Below are 17,089 nucleotides of genomic sequence, written 5' to 3'. Positions count from 1 at the left end.
TACGGCACCTGGTCCGACCCCACATTTATATCTGTTCCTGGTGGGAATGGAACGGGTTTCTGCGGCGCAAGAGGGGCACGTGCAGACCATCACCCTGTATCAGTGGTGGAGCAAGATCCGCTGGCCATGGGTGACTGTCACCCACTACTGAAGCTGACCTTGTTCTGTATCTTCTCTAGGTGGGTAAAGTGTTATTCCCTCCAATGCCTGTGTGTGAGTCATGTCTTTCTTGGTGACCCTAACGTCTGCAACACATAGAGTACGTTACTATCGTCCATGTGATGGGACTCCTCCCCTGGAGGTGGTGCCACGTGTAACTTGCCCGACATAAATCTACTCTCTTTATTCATATTCATCTTCATCCTAATGATGGGTTTGTTGTGCTAATTATATCTTTTGAATTATATCTTTTGAATAAACATCAAAATAGGATGAAACATTCCTGAGCCTATCTAATACCATTTCTTCTGCCTCTGCATGAGATGCCATCCTTTATTTTTTATGATAATGTACTGTTTATTTATTTTACAGCTTTACTGAAGTATAATTGATGTATAAGAAATTGCCCATAAACTGTATAATCTAATGGGTTTTAACGTACATGCATTCACCCATGAAACCATCATTACAATCAAGACGATAAACATATCCATCCTCCTCAAACATTTCCTTGAGCCCCACCGTCCCCAGAAAAAACATTATCTGCTTTTTCTCACCATAAATGCATTTGCATAAGAAAGCAACGTATTGACTGTGTTCAGAAAAGCCAGGCAAGCGTCATCTTTTCTCAACTGAAATAATGTAAACATAGATTAGCCACTGGAGGGAGCTCATGCTTTTCTCAAAATTAGACCCTTTGACAAAATGGCCACATAAAAACTCAACAGGGAACTGGCATCAGAAGCAACTTTAGTTCTTTTCAAACCTGGTTTAATTTTGCATTGATCTTTCTTTCTTTCTTCCCACCTTTATTGTGTTTTGCTCACAAGTCCCACCCCTCTCTTCCCCTTTGTGGACTGTAAGAACCAGACAGAAACAGGCTCATAGGCCCCTTGGAAGGAGCCCTCGTGGTACAGTGGTTAAGTGCTCAGCTGCTACCTGAAAGGTTGGGGTTTGAGCCCATTAGCCACTCCATGAGAGAAAAATGCCGCAGTCTGCTTCCGTAAAGATTTACAGCCTTGGAAACCATACTGGGTAGTTCTTCTCTGTCCTATAGGGTTGCTATGAGTTGGAATCAACTTGATGGCAACAGGTTTGGTTTTTTGCTTTTGTTTTTAAAACTATGGGGTCTGCCACTGGACAAAGTTATCAACCCCAAGCTCAGTAGGTACTAGTTGCACCATCTTCCTTAGATTTTTCTCTTAAACCACCACAGCCAAATTCTTAAAGTCAAAATGTTTCTCAAGAACCATCTAATGATTTTTATTTTCTTTTTTTACACTTAAAACCTCAAAGGGTGATAGCCTTTCAGTTGTCTTTGAAGGGTCTTTAGTGATTTTGTGAACCAAACCTCATTGCCGTTGAGTTGATTCCAACTCATAGCGACCCTATAAGACAGAGTACAACTGCCCCACAGGGTTTTCAAGAGCGGCTGGTGGATTCAAACGGCCGACCTTTTGGCTAGCAACCTGAGCTCTTAACCACTGCTCTGCCAGGGCTTTGATTTTGCAAACAGAGAGGGGAAAACTAGCTTCTTTATAGGTAGACCACTGCACCTTATGCCATTATTTAACCTCAATGAGTAACAGACACAAAGGCTTGCCCTTATCTTTTTGCCAGATTTCTTGGGTGTGCCAGATGAACCTGATGCTGTCCATTGCCTTATTCTATAAGATCCACTGTCACTGCTGGATAATTTAGACCATGAAAGGACTATTCATGTGGTTGGTTTTGGATGTTCCTGATCTCCATTGTTATGAGAACCTACTAGGAAAATTCCCACCATACGATCCAAGATCCTGTCATAATTCTATAAGATTTGTCCATCTCATGAGAAATATAACAGACTGTGACTAGTTTTTTGGTAAGATATGCAAGGATCTGTGGATCTCTTTTCAGAAGACCACTTATATATCTACAATAAGTGGAGATAACGTGCAAAGTCCATAAATTCCCTGTTAAAAGTCTTGCTTTGCTTGTAATTCATACCTGCTTGCTTTTTTTCTATAAAATATTAGGAAGAAACCTGTTCCTCTGTATCTCAAATGACATGAGAGTTTAGTAAGATGTCCTCATGGATCCACAGCTTTTTCTATCAGGAAATAAATAAAAATAGTGAGAATACCTCTCTCCTGCCCTGGAATGTTCTCCTGGTTGTATCCTCAGGGACTAAACTGCAAAAGGAATAGCACCCCTTCTATTGTCTGCCCCCAATCTGAGGGACCCACAGGAATAAATGGAACATTGGAGAAACCCACCCTCAGGCAGAGGACTGGAGCAGTGTAGGAAATACCTTGACATCCCATTTGACAGGAGATTAAAAAAAATAATTAAATCCTTTTCGAATCTTCTAATTTTCATCTCATTACTATCAACATGAATCTAAAGACCAGAGAGGTAGCCTTCCCAAATTTTGGCAGTCCTAAAATTGTTCTCTATGGAAATTTATTTTAAAATATAAACATATTTAAAAGAGTACAGAAACCCTCACTGTAAAAGGTGGATATGTTAAGTTAATAGGCATTCATTAAGCAACAATTATAGTGTACTGGACAGAAAACTGAAATGGGGAAAAAGCTTTGGAAGAAACCGTAGATCTCATAGTCTCTTACTTTTCACTTTGCTGATGAGGAAACTGCTACCCAGAGAGGTATGTGACCTGCTCAAGGCTATTTAGCCAATGAGTGGCAGGACCTGGAACATCTTCTAGTCTCTTGATTTCCAGATCCTTGCTTGTACTTCCACCTCTAAGGCCCCTCCCAGTGTTAAAATTTCTGTGTTAAAGGCTATAAGCCAGTTGCTGTCAAGTTGATTCTGACTCATGGCAACCCCATGTGTGTCAGCAAAGAACTGTGCTCGATAGGATTTTCAGTGGTTATGATTGTCTGAAGTAGATCTCTAGGTCTTACTTCTGAGGTGCCTGTGGGTGAATTTGTACCACCAACCTTTCAGTTAGCAGCCAAGTGCTTAATTGTTTGTACCACCAGGGACTCTGTTAGGAGCTATAAAAGAGCTATAGGAGATGATAATAAAGATAATAGTAACTAATATTTATTGATCAAAATAAAATGAACGTTATGCGTAAACTGCATCATTTGGATCTCCTGAGAAATAAGCACTGAGACAGAATCAGTCATGCAAGGAGTTTATTGGGAATAAAACAGATAAAAATAAACACAGAAGGAAACAGGTTGGGCAGACAGATACAGTTTGACAAAGTCTCAGTCAACCAATGGGGAGTTCCTGATTAAAGATTGCCCATCAGAGGAGTCCTGCATGGGCAGAAATGGCCAGACCCTGGAAGTCCTTCTATACTCATTCATTGGCTGGAGGCTGCCCAGTAAGAGCCTGGATTCAGTTGGAAAGCTGAGGTGAATCCTGAAGGTGCTACCACGGAGACTGTCAGCTAACTTCCCTCCCCACAGCCAAACAGCAAGTTCTTCGTTGAAGGGAGATCCCAGAGCCGCCTTCATGGCTGCCACATAACCCAAGTTCTCTGGCATTCTGGAGTTACCTTCAATACCCAAATAAAGTAATTTAAACCCCTAATTTACCAATTATGAGATCTCTTAAGCTTTTCACAATTTTGAAAGAGTCCCAGGGAGCCTTATATCTTAAAACTGAACACGACACAGCATTGTTTTAAAGTTGGTCATTCCCACCACAAGAAATTTCTTACTAGTCCTCTTTACCTTGAAGCCCCAGCTTGCTGCCATTTTTATAGGCTCCCTCCTCCTCCCTGTCCTCTATCCTTGTTACTGTTCTGGAATCTCTAACACCCTCCCTATTTCCGGTTTCCTAATTATTCAGAGAAATTTAGCTCACTTCAATTTCCATACCATAAAAACTCTTGGCTAGTCTGGCCCTAATCAAAGTCCCCAAACTGAAGACACATCTGACGTGAGGTAAATTCTGCTCAGTTCAATATTGTAGGTGTGGTTGCTTACATTTCTTTGTTTAAGCAACAATTTTTTTTTCCCTCTCTGTTATATGATTCGACTCGACGGCACTGGGTTTTCTGGGGGTTATATGATTTAGTTTCACTGCTCTCTTCTCACCTTACAGGTTTTCATTCCTCCTTCTAGAGGCTTTTTGAGCGCAGCTTGCCTACTCTGATGTTTAAGGGAAGCTGACAGTAAATGGCTATATCTAAGTGGTCCTATGCACCACCCAGAAGGCAGGGGACGAGGTCAAATTCCTAGAAGATGGAGATACCAGCAATCCTTTCTTTTCTTTTTTTTTCCTTTAAGGTAAAACAAATTACCTAATAAAATATTTGACTTGAAACAGCATAATTAAATGCTAGATTTAAAGGATGAATTTTTTTTATCTGCATAGCAAACCAGTTTTGCACTCTTTGACATCTTTGCTCTAATCTGTTGTCAGTTTGCTCCAGTTCATAATCTTATTCACAGATGTAGACTAGTCTTTCTGTAATTTACTCACTTCCTTAAAGAGTAGGGTCAAACACTCTCCTGGAAACTCTAAACCAACTACCTATCAAAATGCCTCAAATTACTGTTTAGCCACTAATTAACTTGCTATCAGTATGGAAGGTTGCCTGTTTTTCCTTCTCGATGTCATCCTCTGTCTACGCAGGGCAAAAAAAGAAAATGACAGTGTTCTAAAGCATCTGTGATCGCAGGCTCTCTCTTTATTACCCTTTCCGATAAGAAAACAACTTTCTGCTTTCCCAGGAGGGATAAAGAAACCACACACAGCTTTCTCTCAGTTAACCAACTGAGAGATCATTGACATTTAAGTTCAAAAGTACAGTTTACAGATGACACACATTTTTTACTGAATCTTTTATCGATTCCTCTAATGTATAAACTTTGTTAAGGTTCAAGCTACTTTCTGGCATAAGCAAAATGTAACTGCAAGTTTTAATCTAAACAATTCTAAATATTTAAATCCCTTATGACAGACAGTCACAGGGGGAGGATTTCAGAGTGGCCAGAAGCACTCTGGAATGGAGTTATGGAGAAGTGAGACTAGAATCATGTACAGGTGGGAGTCAGAAGATGGGAGTGGGGCAGGTAAATAAGAGTATTAGCAAAGCTGAAAGCAAAAATGCGATGGGTGTAGATGACTGTGGTAAGAGTAGTTGAGATTGATTAGAAAAGGACCTGCAAGAAAAATTAGGATGAAGTATATGTCAGTCAACTAAAACATAGGTATTGAGTGCCTCCTGTGTGCCAGGTACTGCTGTGAGCACTGGGGAATGACACAGTGAACAGGACCATATTTCTGTAGTCAAGAAACTTACATTTGTGTATGTGGTGGGGTGGGGGTTGGGGGCGGGGGGGCAGGAAATAACCTCCTAAAAAGAAAGGAGATAATTTCAGATCTTGATGAAGTTTAAAAGACTATGAAACAGGTTATAGCCACCAGACTTTTAACACTGACACAGGCGGTGGCCATGAGTCAGAATCAACTTGATGGCAACTAACAACTCTTGTAGGTACCCTTTTTAAAATTGTGTCCCTAGGGCATCCTTCTTCAAGTTATGTTTTGCTATACCAGAAAGCAGTTTGTGCCTTAGCAAAGACCAGGCATCTCATATATATATATATCCTTATCTTTATTCTTATTGCTAGTTTATGTTTGCACTATCAGTCTTATCTTTCACACGAATTTCTTAGTGGGCATCTTTAAAAGCTACTTGCCCATTTTGTAAGGTCAGCTTAGTTAGCACTACATTTTATAATTTTTAAGTCCACTTAACTGTGTACACATAAATGACAGCCCACTGTTGCAATGGATAGGAAGGGAATGACTGAGTAAGGGCACGTGTCAACCCTTCCCAGTTGTGGAAGTCTCACTTTTCCTTCAGGAAATCAGCAGGTGACACATGGCTACCTGACACAGGCATTGAGTAAAGCTGCCAGTGTCAATTGTGGGTTAACATTGATAGTAAATCTTCAGCTTGCTCTTATTTTTTAGACAAAGATACGTTTTTAATATTTTCATTTCATCCACCCCATAGGGTACACACTTTCCATCCACTTTGGAAACCACTACAATAGAAAGGGTCTGAGGAGAAGACAGCTATATGACCAATAGTGATAACGGAAGGAGGCTCTGTGGGGTGACATTTAAGCTGAAACTCAAACGAGGAGGAGGGAACAGCCATGCAAAGAAGAGTGCTTTAGGTATAGCTGTATCAGTCAGGGAAGCACAGCCACTATGAATATTATGGGAATAAAAGATTTATTATAAGAATCAATCTTACACAACAAGGGAGGATCTGGGGAAGTGAAATTCCAGAAAGGAGAGTCAGAGAATCTGAGAATCACTGACCAGTCCACTAGCAGCACTGGTCACTGGTACAGTTGGAAAATTCAACAATCAGAACTCGTAAGAAAATCCAAGATGCCAAGCCTACCCACATGTCAAATTGGGACTGGTAAGGGGTCTACAGGAATCTTGGTGGTACAGTGTTTAAGTGCTCAGCTATAAACTGAAAGGTCAGCAGTTGGAGTCCACCAGCCACTCCCTGGGAGAAAGGTGTGTCAGTCCGCTTCTATAAGGATTTACACCCTTGGGAACACTATGGGGCAGTCCTATTATAGCACTGTTGCTATAGGGTCTCTAGGAGTTGGAATCAGCTCCATGGCAATCAGTTTTAGGCAGAGGTCTACGGGGAAGAGCCCTGGTGGCAAAATAGTTAAGTGCTTGGCTGCTAACTGAAAGGTTGGCAATTCAAACCTACTGAGTGGCTCCGTGGAAGAAAGACCTGACGATCTGCTCTCGTAATCATGACAGCCTGGAAAACCCTGTGGGGCAGTTCTACTCTATCACACGGGGTCGCTAGGAGTTGAAATCAATTCAAGGATGTCCAACGACAGCAACAACAGGGATCTATGGGAAGCTGTTGTTTTTGTTATGTGCTGTGAAGTCAGTTCCGACTCACAGCAACTGCATGTATAACAGAATGAAACATTGCTCAGTTCTGTGCCATTCTCACAACGGTGGGTATATTTGAGCCCATTGGTGCAGCCATTGTGGCAATCCAACTCACAGAGGGTCTTCCTTTTTTCAAACTGACCCTCTATTTTACCAAACATGATGGCAAGCTGTTGCCTCTATAACTACCTCATCTGTGGGTCCACAGCTAAGTATCTGGTGGAGGGCCTGGGACCACTGTTAGTCAGAAGGCAGCAGTTGGGAAGAGGAACTAAATGCAGAGGAGGAAGCTGGACAAGCTGGGGTCCACCGGGTACCACTGCCACCATCTGTCATTTACTCAAGAGTAATGGCCCTGCTTCCTTTCTGTTTTCCAAATCTCACACAAGTTCCACTTTTGGCTAACTCTAATCCAAAACCACATAGGGAAGGGGATTGTGGGCAAATGGTTCTCAGTTTAACTAAATTGATATAACACAAGCCAGCACAGCAGGGAATAGCATACGCAAAGATCCTGAGAAGGAAATGAGCTTGGTGTGCAAAAAGACAGAAAGAAGGCAAGGCTGAAGCTTAACAGATAAGAGGGAGGCTGAAGGAAGATACAGTTAGAGGGGTAGAAAGCGTCCAGTTCAAGTAAGACCTGGTAAGAAGGCCTGGTAGACCATCATAAATTTTGAGTTAATTCTAATTGCAGAATTTTAAGCAAGGACGTAATATTCTGTGAGTTATGCTTTATAAAGACCATCCTGGCTGTCATGTAGAGAATGGATGGTAGGGAGCAAGAGAAAAGTTGAGAAACAGGAGCAGCAGGGAAAATGGAAGGCTACTGAAATAGTTTAAGAAAGGGATGATGGTGACCTGGACTAGGATCATAAAAACATAGTTCTGAGAACTGGTTAAGGAGGCTTTTGGTCTCATTTCTCCAGAGTATTTTTTCAGTTCTGGAAACATTTTTGTGTGTATGAGATGTGGAAAACCCTCTGTTGTGAGGACGGCACGGCTGAGGTAAGTGATTGGGGAGGGTTGGGACTATCCTTGAGTACTTTCTATGTTCCAAGGTCTAGGTTGGGACTATTCCTCACAACAATCCTGAATGAGAAAACTGGTGCACAGGGAGGTTAAACAATGTACTTGAACCAAGGTCATGCAGCTAATAAGGGGTGGGCCTGTAATCCTAACGCAGATATCTCATAGTCCAGAATTTAAGCTCTTTCCACAGCACCCTCCTGCCTCTCAGGTTAAGGACTTTATTCATGTCCACCATCAGTGGCGGTTACCTGCCCAAACATCACAGCTACTGGCCTAATATCAAGTGTAGAAGGGTAATATTCTCTGTCCACGCCCAACCTCTTAGAGACTCCACGTGGGATATGATCTCTGGCCCAAATTTTATAGATTCTTAAATAACTTATATTTAGGTCTCCACAATAACTACTTGAAGCTTTTTATAATATTTAAACACATAATTTTAGGAGATGGAAAACAGTTAGGGCATTTTTGGTTTCCTGAATATATATCTCATTTCAATAGTATGACTCTTGAGGATTAGAAAATAAAGTGCATTACATATAACTCTTATAAGTCAATGTTGCTATAAAGCGGTGTTGTAATATTTTTCATAGAAAGGTCTTTCTTTCCCCAGAAAGCTCTTTACAGGGCTTCCTTGTATTTATTTCAATTAATATTGCACCTTATTTGAAAAGAAAGCTAAAAAGCAAATGAATAAGGTCACCTGAAAGTTACTGTTAAGCATGCAAGAGTTGAGGGGAATGTTAAAGGCATTAAGAAAATCAAGATTTGTTTTCTGAACAATTGTCTATTTATTGATATCACTTTTTTAACAAAGAAAATATTTCAAAGTACAAAGTATATATGTCAGTGCTGCTTTAAACACAATTATTTGCTTGGAAAATATTCATGTACATGTAAATGACCAGTGATTATAATGTTATTGTTGTTGTGTGCCACTGAGTCAATTCTGACTTATGGTGACTCTGTAGGACAGAGTAGAACTGCCCCATAGAGTTTCCAAGGCTGTAATCTTTACAGAAGCAGACTGCCACGTCTTTCTCCCTCAGAGTAGCTGGTGGGTCCAAACCGATGACTTTTTTGGTTGGCACCTGGGTGCTTAACTACTGTACCACCAGGGCTCCTTGTTATAGTGTGTATAATGTGTATATGTGTGTATAATAGCTTTTTAGTAAAACAAGACCTTTAGTTACTAGCTATATGCTGCCCACTTCACTTGTGAGTTTCATAATAATTGTGCCACAGATTCTCAAATTATGCAACATTTAGATTTTTCAGGGAAGTTACATGGGATTAGCTGGAGCCTTATAATTAGATAAGGGGCTTGGATGGGATCTCCACTGGGAAACTCAAAATCACCTGCAGCTTGAGTGAGGAGTGATAAAATTTGGGAAAGTAGGTACAGATTTAAATTCTGGCCAATAACACCCTCTTCTCAAGCAATTCACTGAAAGCCTTCTTTAAGGAGGTTTCCAAGCCCCGTAGGGGCTCACTGGGCATCCGCCATGCTTTTGAATCTTGGCATCTTACTGCCCACTGGCTTCATGAGAGTTGCTGCGGTGACTGATAATCACAATTCTTTATAAATCTTGAAACAAGTTAAATTGACAATGAAATTCATATTTGCCTAAATTGAGCTTTCAAAAGGATCTTGGTGCTTATCTTGTAAGATCACACGAAACGAAGACTTGTCAAGAATGGTATTGAAGGGAATTTTGTATTGGGTAGGGAGAGGTCAGATGCTGGATGATCTCGAAATCCCCTTCCCATTGTAAGATGCTATGATTTTAGGTGTCCTCAATATTCTATGAAAATAGCCCAGAATAGCCACATGTATTTTAAACATGTGTTTCTTATTTGGTGGAGAGGCCAAGTGAACATCCTGTCATAATAAGATGAGGATGTTACATCACCCCTGGTCCCTGCAGTGACACTGGCCTGAAGATACAAGTAAAAGAGGTCACCAGGGGCTAGAGAGTAGGAAGTAGCCAGTAAATAACCAGCCCCTGCTCTGAAGAGATGGTCTGGTTGCCCTCCTACCTGGAACAACTGCAATTAAGAAATTATTCAAAACCTAGTTACTCAATATATTTGGCATTGGGCAGATTCAGGGAAATATAGAGTGTGGCCCCTGAGCTCGAGGAGCTGACAATATGGTTGGGAAGATAGAATAAACACACAAAAATCAATTAGTTAAAAATTAAGTGCTCATCAAGTGGTACTGAACACAAGTGAAATAGAAATTTTAATATAATTCAAGAGTCCAGAAAGGTTTTATTTAAGAGTCAGGACTTGAACTGAGCCTTGAAGACTACATGAAGTGAGGATGAGTAGGGAGAAGAAGGCATTCCTATGGGGTTGTTGGGGGAAGAGCAAGAAAGAAAGGAGTAGACCCAGGTGAATGAGAGAGCATGGGGCATGTGCGGTGGACAGGACGCAGGCATTGAATTGTGGTGGGATGATGGAGAACTGGCCTTACTGAAGCAAAAGGGAACAGTAAGAAAAAGTGGTCAGCCTGGACAGGCAAGATGGAGTCACATTATGGCCCTCCATCAAAGGCCAGATAAAAGGTTCTGAAAGAGAAGTGCTGTTGATCTTCAGTGGGGGTCCTCAGAAACAGCAGCTCTCTCAGACACATTGTGTGTGAGGCCTGGAGGCTGATTCATGCACAGTTGCTGCTGGCTACAGCAGCTTGATGAGGTCCAGCTCAATCCCAAACAGTGTAGCGGCTCACTGGCATGCTGACAGGCCTGGGGCTTGCTGAGGTCTGCCTGAGGATACTCTCTGGAGGCTGCAGTTTGTGGCCCAGGAAGCCGAGGCTGCTCTCCCAGGCAGCTGTTGTGTGTGGGTGTGATTATGTGGGCATATGTTCATGTGTGGGTGTTACTAAAAGTGTGGTCGTAAGCATGATAAAAAATTTAGTTGGTTTGGGGTAAAAGAACAAAAACAAGCTATAGCTACTCACAATTCCTAACATGTGGATTTTAAAAGCAACTTTCTACCTATGTTGCAATATCACAATAATGGTTTAAGTTTTCTAGTCAAACTAACAAGCTTATGCATTAGATGCCTTCCCGTCTTGGTAAAGTGTTGTCTTATGCAGTCTTCTTTTGACGAGGACGTTGAAATTTTCCAACTGTTTTACCTTTCTTGATTTTCCAACGTTTTCCCAATTTCTTTTGCTTTTTCTTTTGGCCGGTCTGTGAGGAAAGAAAAAAAAAAAAAAAAAAGGGTAATGTTTATCTTAACATTTTGCATTCTTTATATTAGATTTGAACTCTCCTGACTGTGGTCTTTATCCTCGGAACTGGTTTAAAATTGTTTCATTCTCAGAGAGGCTCCTTTTGATTCTATTTTGATCACTTTGAGGAGGAGGTAGCAACCTCCCTGGTCTTGTGTCTATTATTATTACCCAACCTTTCTTTCTACTTCCTTGCTCCAACTACAACCCTCTGCAATTGGTACTTTTATCATTCGCTTTTTATATCTGAGGAGACTGAGGCTTAGAGACAGTGACTTTCCCAAAGTTGCATAGTTAGTATGTGGCAGAAACACTAGTCTGTCAAATTCCATAACCCAAGCTCCTAATGACATACTTCATGACCCTCTTTGTGACAGCTCCTTAGCATGTCATACAGGATTCTTTCCACTTTGGTTCCTAGTCTACTTTTCTACTTTGTTGTGGGTTGAATTGTGCCCCTCAAAAAGATATGTTGAAGTCCTAACCCCTGGTACCTGTAACTAAACTTTGTTTGGAAATAGGGTCTTGAAGACGTTATCAGTTAAGTTAATATGAGGTCATACGGAGTAGGCGAGTCCTAATCTTATCTGACTGGTGTTCTTATAAAATAAGTGAAGAGACACAGAGACAGAAACAGGGAGAAGATGGCAATATGAAGACTCATCTATAAGCCAAGGAATGCTAAGAAAACCCTGGGCCTGAGGGAGCAGAAGAGCAGTGGGATGCAGACCCCATATTCTCATAAAAAGACCAGACTTAATGGTCTGACAGACTAGAAGGACCTTGGTGGTCATGGGCCCCAGACCTTCTGTTGGCCCAGGACCTGAACCATTCCCAAAGCCAACTCTTCAGAAGGGATTGGACTGGACTACAGGATAGAAAATGATACTGGTGAGGAGTGAGCTTCTTGGCTCAAGTAGACACATGAGACTATGTAAGCAGCTCCTGTCTGGAAGGGAGATGAGAACACAGAGGGGAACAGAAGCTGGCAAAATGGACATGAAAAGAGAGAGTGGAGGGAGGGAGCGGGCTGTCTCATTAGGGGGAGAGCAATTGGGAGTGTGTAGCAAGGAGTATATAAGTTTTTGTGTTAGAGACTGACTTGATTTGTAAACTTTCACTTAAAGCACAATAAAAATTAAAACAAAAAAACACCTGGGGCGACTAGAAGCTGGAAAAGCCAAGGATGGATCTTCCCCTAGCTCAAAAAGAGAAAGCATGGCCCTGCTAAGTCCTGAATTTGGACTTCCAGCCTCCAGAACTGTAAAACAATAAATTTCTCTTCTTTAAAGCCATTTACTTTGCAGAATTTTGTTACAGCAGCCCTAGGAAACTAGTACATCCCTTCAATCCCTTTACTCCCTCCACACAAACTCCAGCCAAATTACTTGAGCCTCCCTGAACACAGCAAGCTCTTTCATGAAGCTACACTTTTATTCATGCTATCATTACCCTCCCGGTGAACTATTTATCCTTCAAGACCCAAATCAAATGTCACCAGATCTAGGAAGCCTTCCTTAATACTTTCTCCCTGCCTCCCAGGCAAATTATTCCTTCCTCAGTAATCTTCAAGATTCTCGTACATATCCTTATGCTTCTCACATAGTACCATAATTAATTGTTGGCATATTTGCTACAGAGGGAAGGGACCAGATCTCAGTCCCTTTGTATCCTCAGTGTCTACTAATCAATTCGATATGTATTAATTGTATTGAATAAGAATGACAAGCTCCCTGCCCTCACGGAACACACATTCCATTGGGGAAGATAAACAAGTGATAATATACGCAAGCATACAATTATATTACAAAGTGATGGCATCATTCCAGGAAAAAATAGGAGCACAATAATGTGAACGAAAAAATGTATCCTTAAAGGAGCTGTACAGATGCTTTGTCTTTCAAGTTAATTTCTAGAAGAAAGAAATTTTTGTGCCTCTTTTTTACCAACCTGTTTCTCCCAGGCTTTCACCAATTTTTTCACATCTTTTAAGTCTGGGTTTAGGCACGTTTGATCTCCATTCTTCAGTGTAGCACTGCCAAGGAAATTATCAATGTGATTTTTTTTCTGTTAATAATTTAAATGTTTCATGTCACCCCTAGAATTCAGCTCCCCAGTTAGAAAGTATTTGTATCAACATTCTAAGTGAAACTTCTAGTCTTCTTCCTGCCTTTTCATTTTTGAAGCAAGTGAGTGGGTTAAGATGAATTGCTAGGATAGTATATAACCCTAAAGGAAAAAAATCCAACAGGTATATAGATTGGGAGGGACTTACATATACAGGGTAACATTAATTCTATTCTGTTGGGAATAGTCATTTACATTCAAATGAAGAAGAAAAATAGATAAGTTATCGATATGTCTATGTTTTTATAGAAATAAAGAAGATCAGCATGAATTTTGTTGAACAATCCAAGGAAAACGATTAAAATTATAATCAAATATTTTCCCAAGACAAGATAAAGATACTAGTTGAATTTTAAAAGTTACTTACAGCCCACCTCCCAGGACTAATTTAAAGATTTGGAAAAAAAAAAAAAAGCTCTCTATACAATCTGAGAATAAGAGCAGCCAATCTATTGTCATCCTTGATTCAGGCATCAAAAGACTTAAAATATGCACATCCTTTAACCTAGCAATTCTGTCTCTAGAAAGGTATTAATAGGAAGGAATTAAAGATACAACATTGTAACAATAACAGGTTGATTTCAACAGCAAAAAATTGGAAATAACCTACATTTCCAACAATAATACATTTGGTCATAGAAATTATGGTACATCCGTACAATGGAATGTAAACTGGCCACTAACAATGATATTATTAAGAAAAAGTGGCATTATTAGAGAAAATGCACTGATACAAGAAAATGTTCATAACAGTGTTAGTGAAAAAGCAGACTGCAAAATGGTATACAGCATATGATTATATATATATATATATATATCAAGGGAGATTTGGAAGTTTATATACCAAAGGGTTAACAGTATTTCCCACAGGGTGTAGGATTCTAACTGATTTTTATCTTCTTTTGGTTTATCTGCATTAAACATTTTCCTTGGTTCCTGATTTCTACTGGAAAAATTCCTTGTTTTTTAAGCAAAGAAAGAGAAGACACAGACTAAATTCGTGGAGGAGCTCAGCATCTGAATTTTAAGTGTGTATATGGGCAAGCACTGTAAATTCAATATTCATACTAAATTTAACACCCCTTCCAATGTGGCCCATGCATGTTAGATGGGTTTTTACTTACATGATTTCAGCTTTCCCACAGGAAGAGCTTGGGGCAAATTGTTGGAGGTCTTTCAAGGATTGTAATTGGATCTTCTCTTGGTTAATGTTAATGCAGAAGCAGCGTCCATTCTTCATTGTAGGGATTCCTAAGGGAAAGAGAAGGATGGCTAATAACCAAAAGGTTGGTGGTTCAAACCCACCCAGCAGCACCACAGAAGGAAGACCTGGAGATCTGCTTTCATAAAGATTGCAGCCAAGAAAACCCTATGGAACAGTTCTAACTCTGTAACACATAGGTTACGGTGAGCTGGAATCAACTTGACAGCGATGGATTTTTGAAGGAAAAGGGAAAAGGTTTAGGGCAATGTCTCAATTAGGAGATCCATCAAAATGATGCACTGGACGTAATAGTGATTATGGGTATCATTTACTGAGTGTCTGTAAATCATCTCCAAGAACTTTCAAGGTAAGTATTACCTCCACTTTTTAGATAAGGAAGCTAAGGTTCAGAGAGGTTAAGTAATGAACAAAATCGTACAGCTTTGAGAGGGCAGAGTCAGGCTTTCAGTTCCAATCTCTCTGAGTGCAAGAGCCTTGCTCTTAACTACCATACTTTAAACCTTAGGAGGAAAAAAAGACTTTTATAATATTTAATAAATGCCTATCACAGGTCAGACACACAGATATCTAATGTGCAAATTCATGTGTACTGTGCAGACCATGGTGTCTTAAGCAACTCCCAAAGCCCTGAGTATTCATTTATTATCTGAATTCAATAGAATAGGCTTGATATTGGCTTGAGCAGAAATCTCTATTTATACTAACGAATCACTTCCAGTGTGCATGGGCCACCTTGGAAGGGACGTTAAATTTATTGTGAATATTACATTCAGAGTGCTTGCCCATATATACACTTAAAATTCAGATGCTGAACCCCTCCACAAATCGGATCTGTGCCTTCCTTTTCTTCTCTTAAAAAACAAGGAATTTTTCTGGTAGAGATCAGGAACCAGGAACCCTCCTCATCCTTTCTGTGTTCTACTGCCTTGCTTTTGTATAGTGCTCTAAACTTCAGAAAACCTTTGAAAATACATTACCTTCATTCCCTCACTCATTCAATGCACATTTAATATTTACTTGCGCTTGCTATATGCCATAGTTTGTAGACAGCAAACATAGTTTGGTAGACAGAAAAGGTATAACTGCAAAATCTCCATTTTAAAGATGAGAAAACTGAGGCCTAGAAAGATTAAGTAATTTTCCCAAGATAACCAAACTGTTAGTAGGCAGATTAGGGACAAACTCCCTGATTACTGGATCCTTAATCAGCTAACACAGACATACCTATCAAGAAACAATATCAGGGTGATAAAATAAATATAGGAGACAGGGTCTTTCGTCTCATTACCACCCAGTCCAACAAATACTTACTGAACACTTTCTAAATGCCAGGGATTTATACACCTGGACTGAGAAGACTTGTGTTTGATTCGGCAGGTTGAAGTTATGAACTTTAGATAATGGACCACATCACCAAGAAGCTTTTGAGAGTGACCCACATCCCTTTCCAACGCATGCAGAACATTCACCTTTATCGAGTGAACCAAGAAGCTTATACAACAATTCACATCCCTGACTTTACTCATCTAATAGACCTCAGAAGCCCTTACCTTGAACTTCAATCAGAACCAGGAAGATGATGCCCAAGACGAGAGGAACACCACTTTTCTTCATAGTGGTGGGATGGAGGTTTACTGAGTCACCCCTGTATTGGACTTCAAGCTTCAGAAATTCTTTAGAGAACATGCTTTTGGGAATCATATATATTTTGGGAACTCATTTCCCTCCTCAATTCTGATTGGCTGATATTCTTAGCTGGGGTAGCTAAACTGACCACTAACTTGTTTGTGCTGGGGGAAATCCTACTCTCAGATCCAAGGGAATTTCTGCATGCTTATTTCCATTTCACATAAATGGGTGGTTTATAGTAAGAGATGTGAAACCAACATCACTAGCAGCCTTTAGTACACTCACAGAGGCTCACCTAGGTGAAGAATAGGTTATATAACAAATAAATTAATGCCATAACACAAGGGTTGGAAATGTGGTTCTCAGACAGGAAATATTAAGGTCCAGATAAATAATACAGCTTTCAAATCCTCTAAATATTTGTTGCATATCCTTCTGTATAATAAAACCCTCGAGTTGATTCTGACTCAGAGCAACCCGATAAGACAGAGTAGAACGGCCCCATAGAGTTTCCAAGAAGTGCCTGGTAGATTCAAACTGCCGACCCTTTGGTTAGCAGCCATAGCACTTAACCACTACACCACCAGGGTCTCCTTCTATATAATACATGGCTACATTTATCCTTTCTTATGTTGCCTCCCCCCAAAAAAAAAAATTTTTTTTTTTTTTTTATGTTGCCCATTTAACAACTTAAAGCATATTAAATCTCTCATGGACCACATCATTTTCTACTTTCTAGTGCTAAAAGCTCTTTTTTTTTTTTTTTTTTT

At 40.2% G+C, this 17,089-nt stretch overlaps 1 protein-coding gene across 1 annotated transcript; it reads right to left on the bottom strand.

Moving 5' to 3' along the window:
* Window positions 1–8,873: 8,873 nt before the first annotated feature.
* Window positions 8,874–16,348, bottom strand: CXCL9 (C-X-C motif chemokine ligand 9). The gene is made up of 4 exons (XM_049885982.1): window positions 16,241–16,348; window positions 14,590–14,716; window positions 13,289–13,373; window positions 8,874–11,297 (listed from the first exon to the last, which is right to left on the bottom strand). Exons 1-4 carry the CDS (start codon window positions 16,302–16,304, stop codon window positions 11,193–11,195), a joined length of 381 nt encoding a protein of 126 aa, XP_049741939.1. The 5' UTR covers window positions 16,305–16,348; the 3' UTR covers window positions 8,874–11,192.
* Between the last annotated feature and the right edge of the window lie 741 nt (window positions 16,349–17,089).

This window comes from Elephas maximus, chromosome 5 (genome assembly GCF_024166365.1).
Source record: "Elephas maximus indicus isolate mEleMax1 chromosome 5, mEleMax1 primary haplotype, whole genome shotgun sequence".
Lineage (NCBI taxonomy): Eukaryota > Metazoa > Chordata > Mammalia > Proboscidea > Elephantidae > Elephas > Elephas maximus.
Note: the sequence above shows the minus strand (reverse complement) of the source record. Positions and strands in the feature narration are given on the sequence as shown.

Excerpts from the sequence above, each read along its gene's own strand:
- CXCL9 (XM_049885982.1), bottom strand. The coding sequence starts at position 16,304 with ATGAAGAAAAGTGGTGTTCCTCTCGTCTTGGGCATCATCTTCCTGGTT. Across the intron at positions 14,717-16,240 it reads GGTTCTGATTGAAGTTCAAG|GAATCCCTACAATGAAGAAT; the intron begins GTAAGGGCTTCT and ends TCTTTCCCTTAG. Across the intron at positions 11,298-13,288 it reads TGAAAGCCTGGGAGAAACAG|ACCGGCCAAAAGAAAAAGCA; the intron begins GTTGGTAAAAAA and ends CTTTCCTCACAG.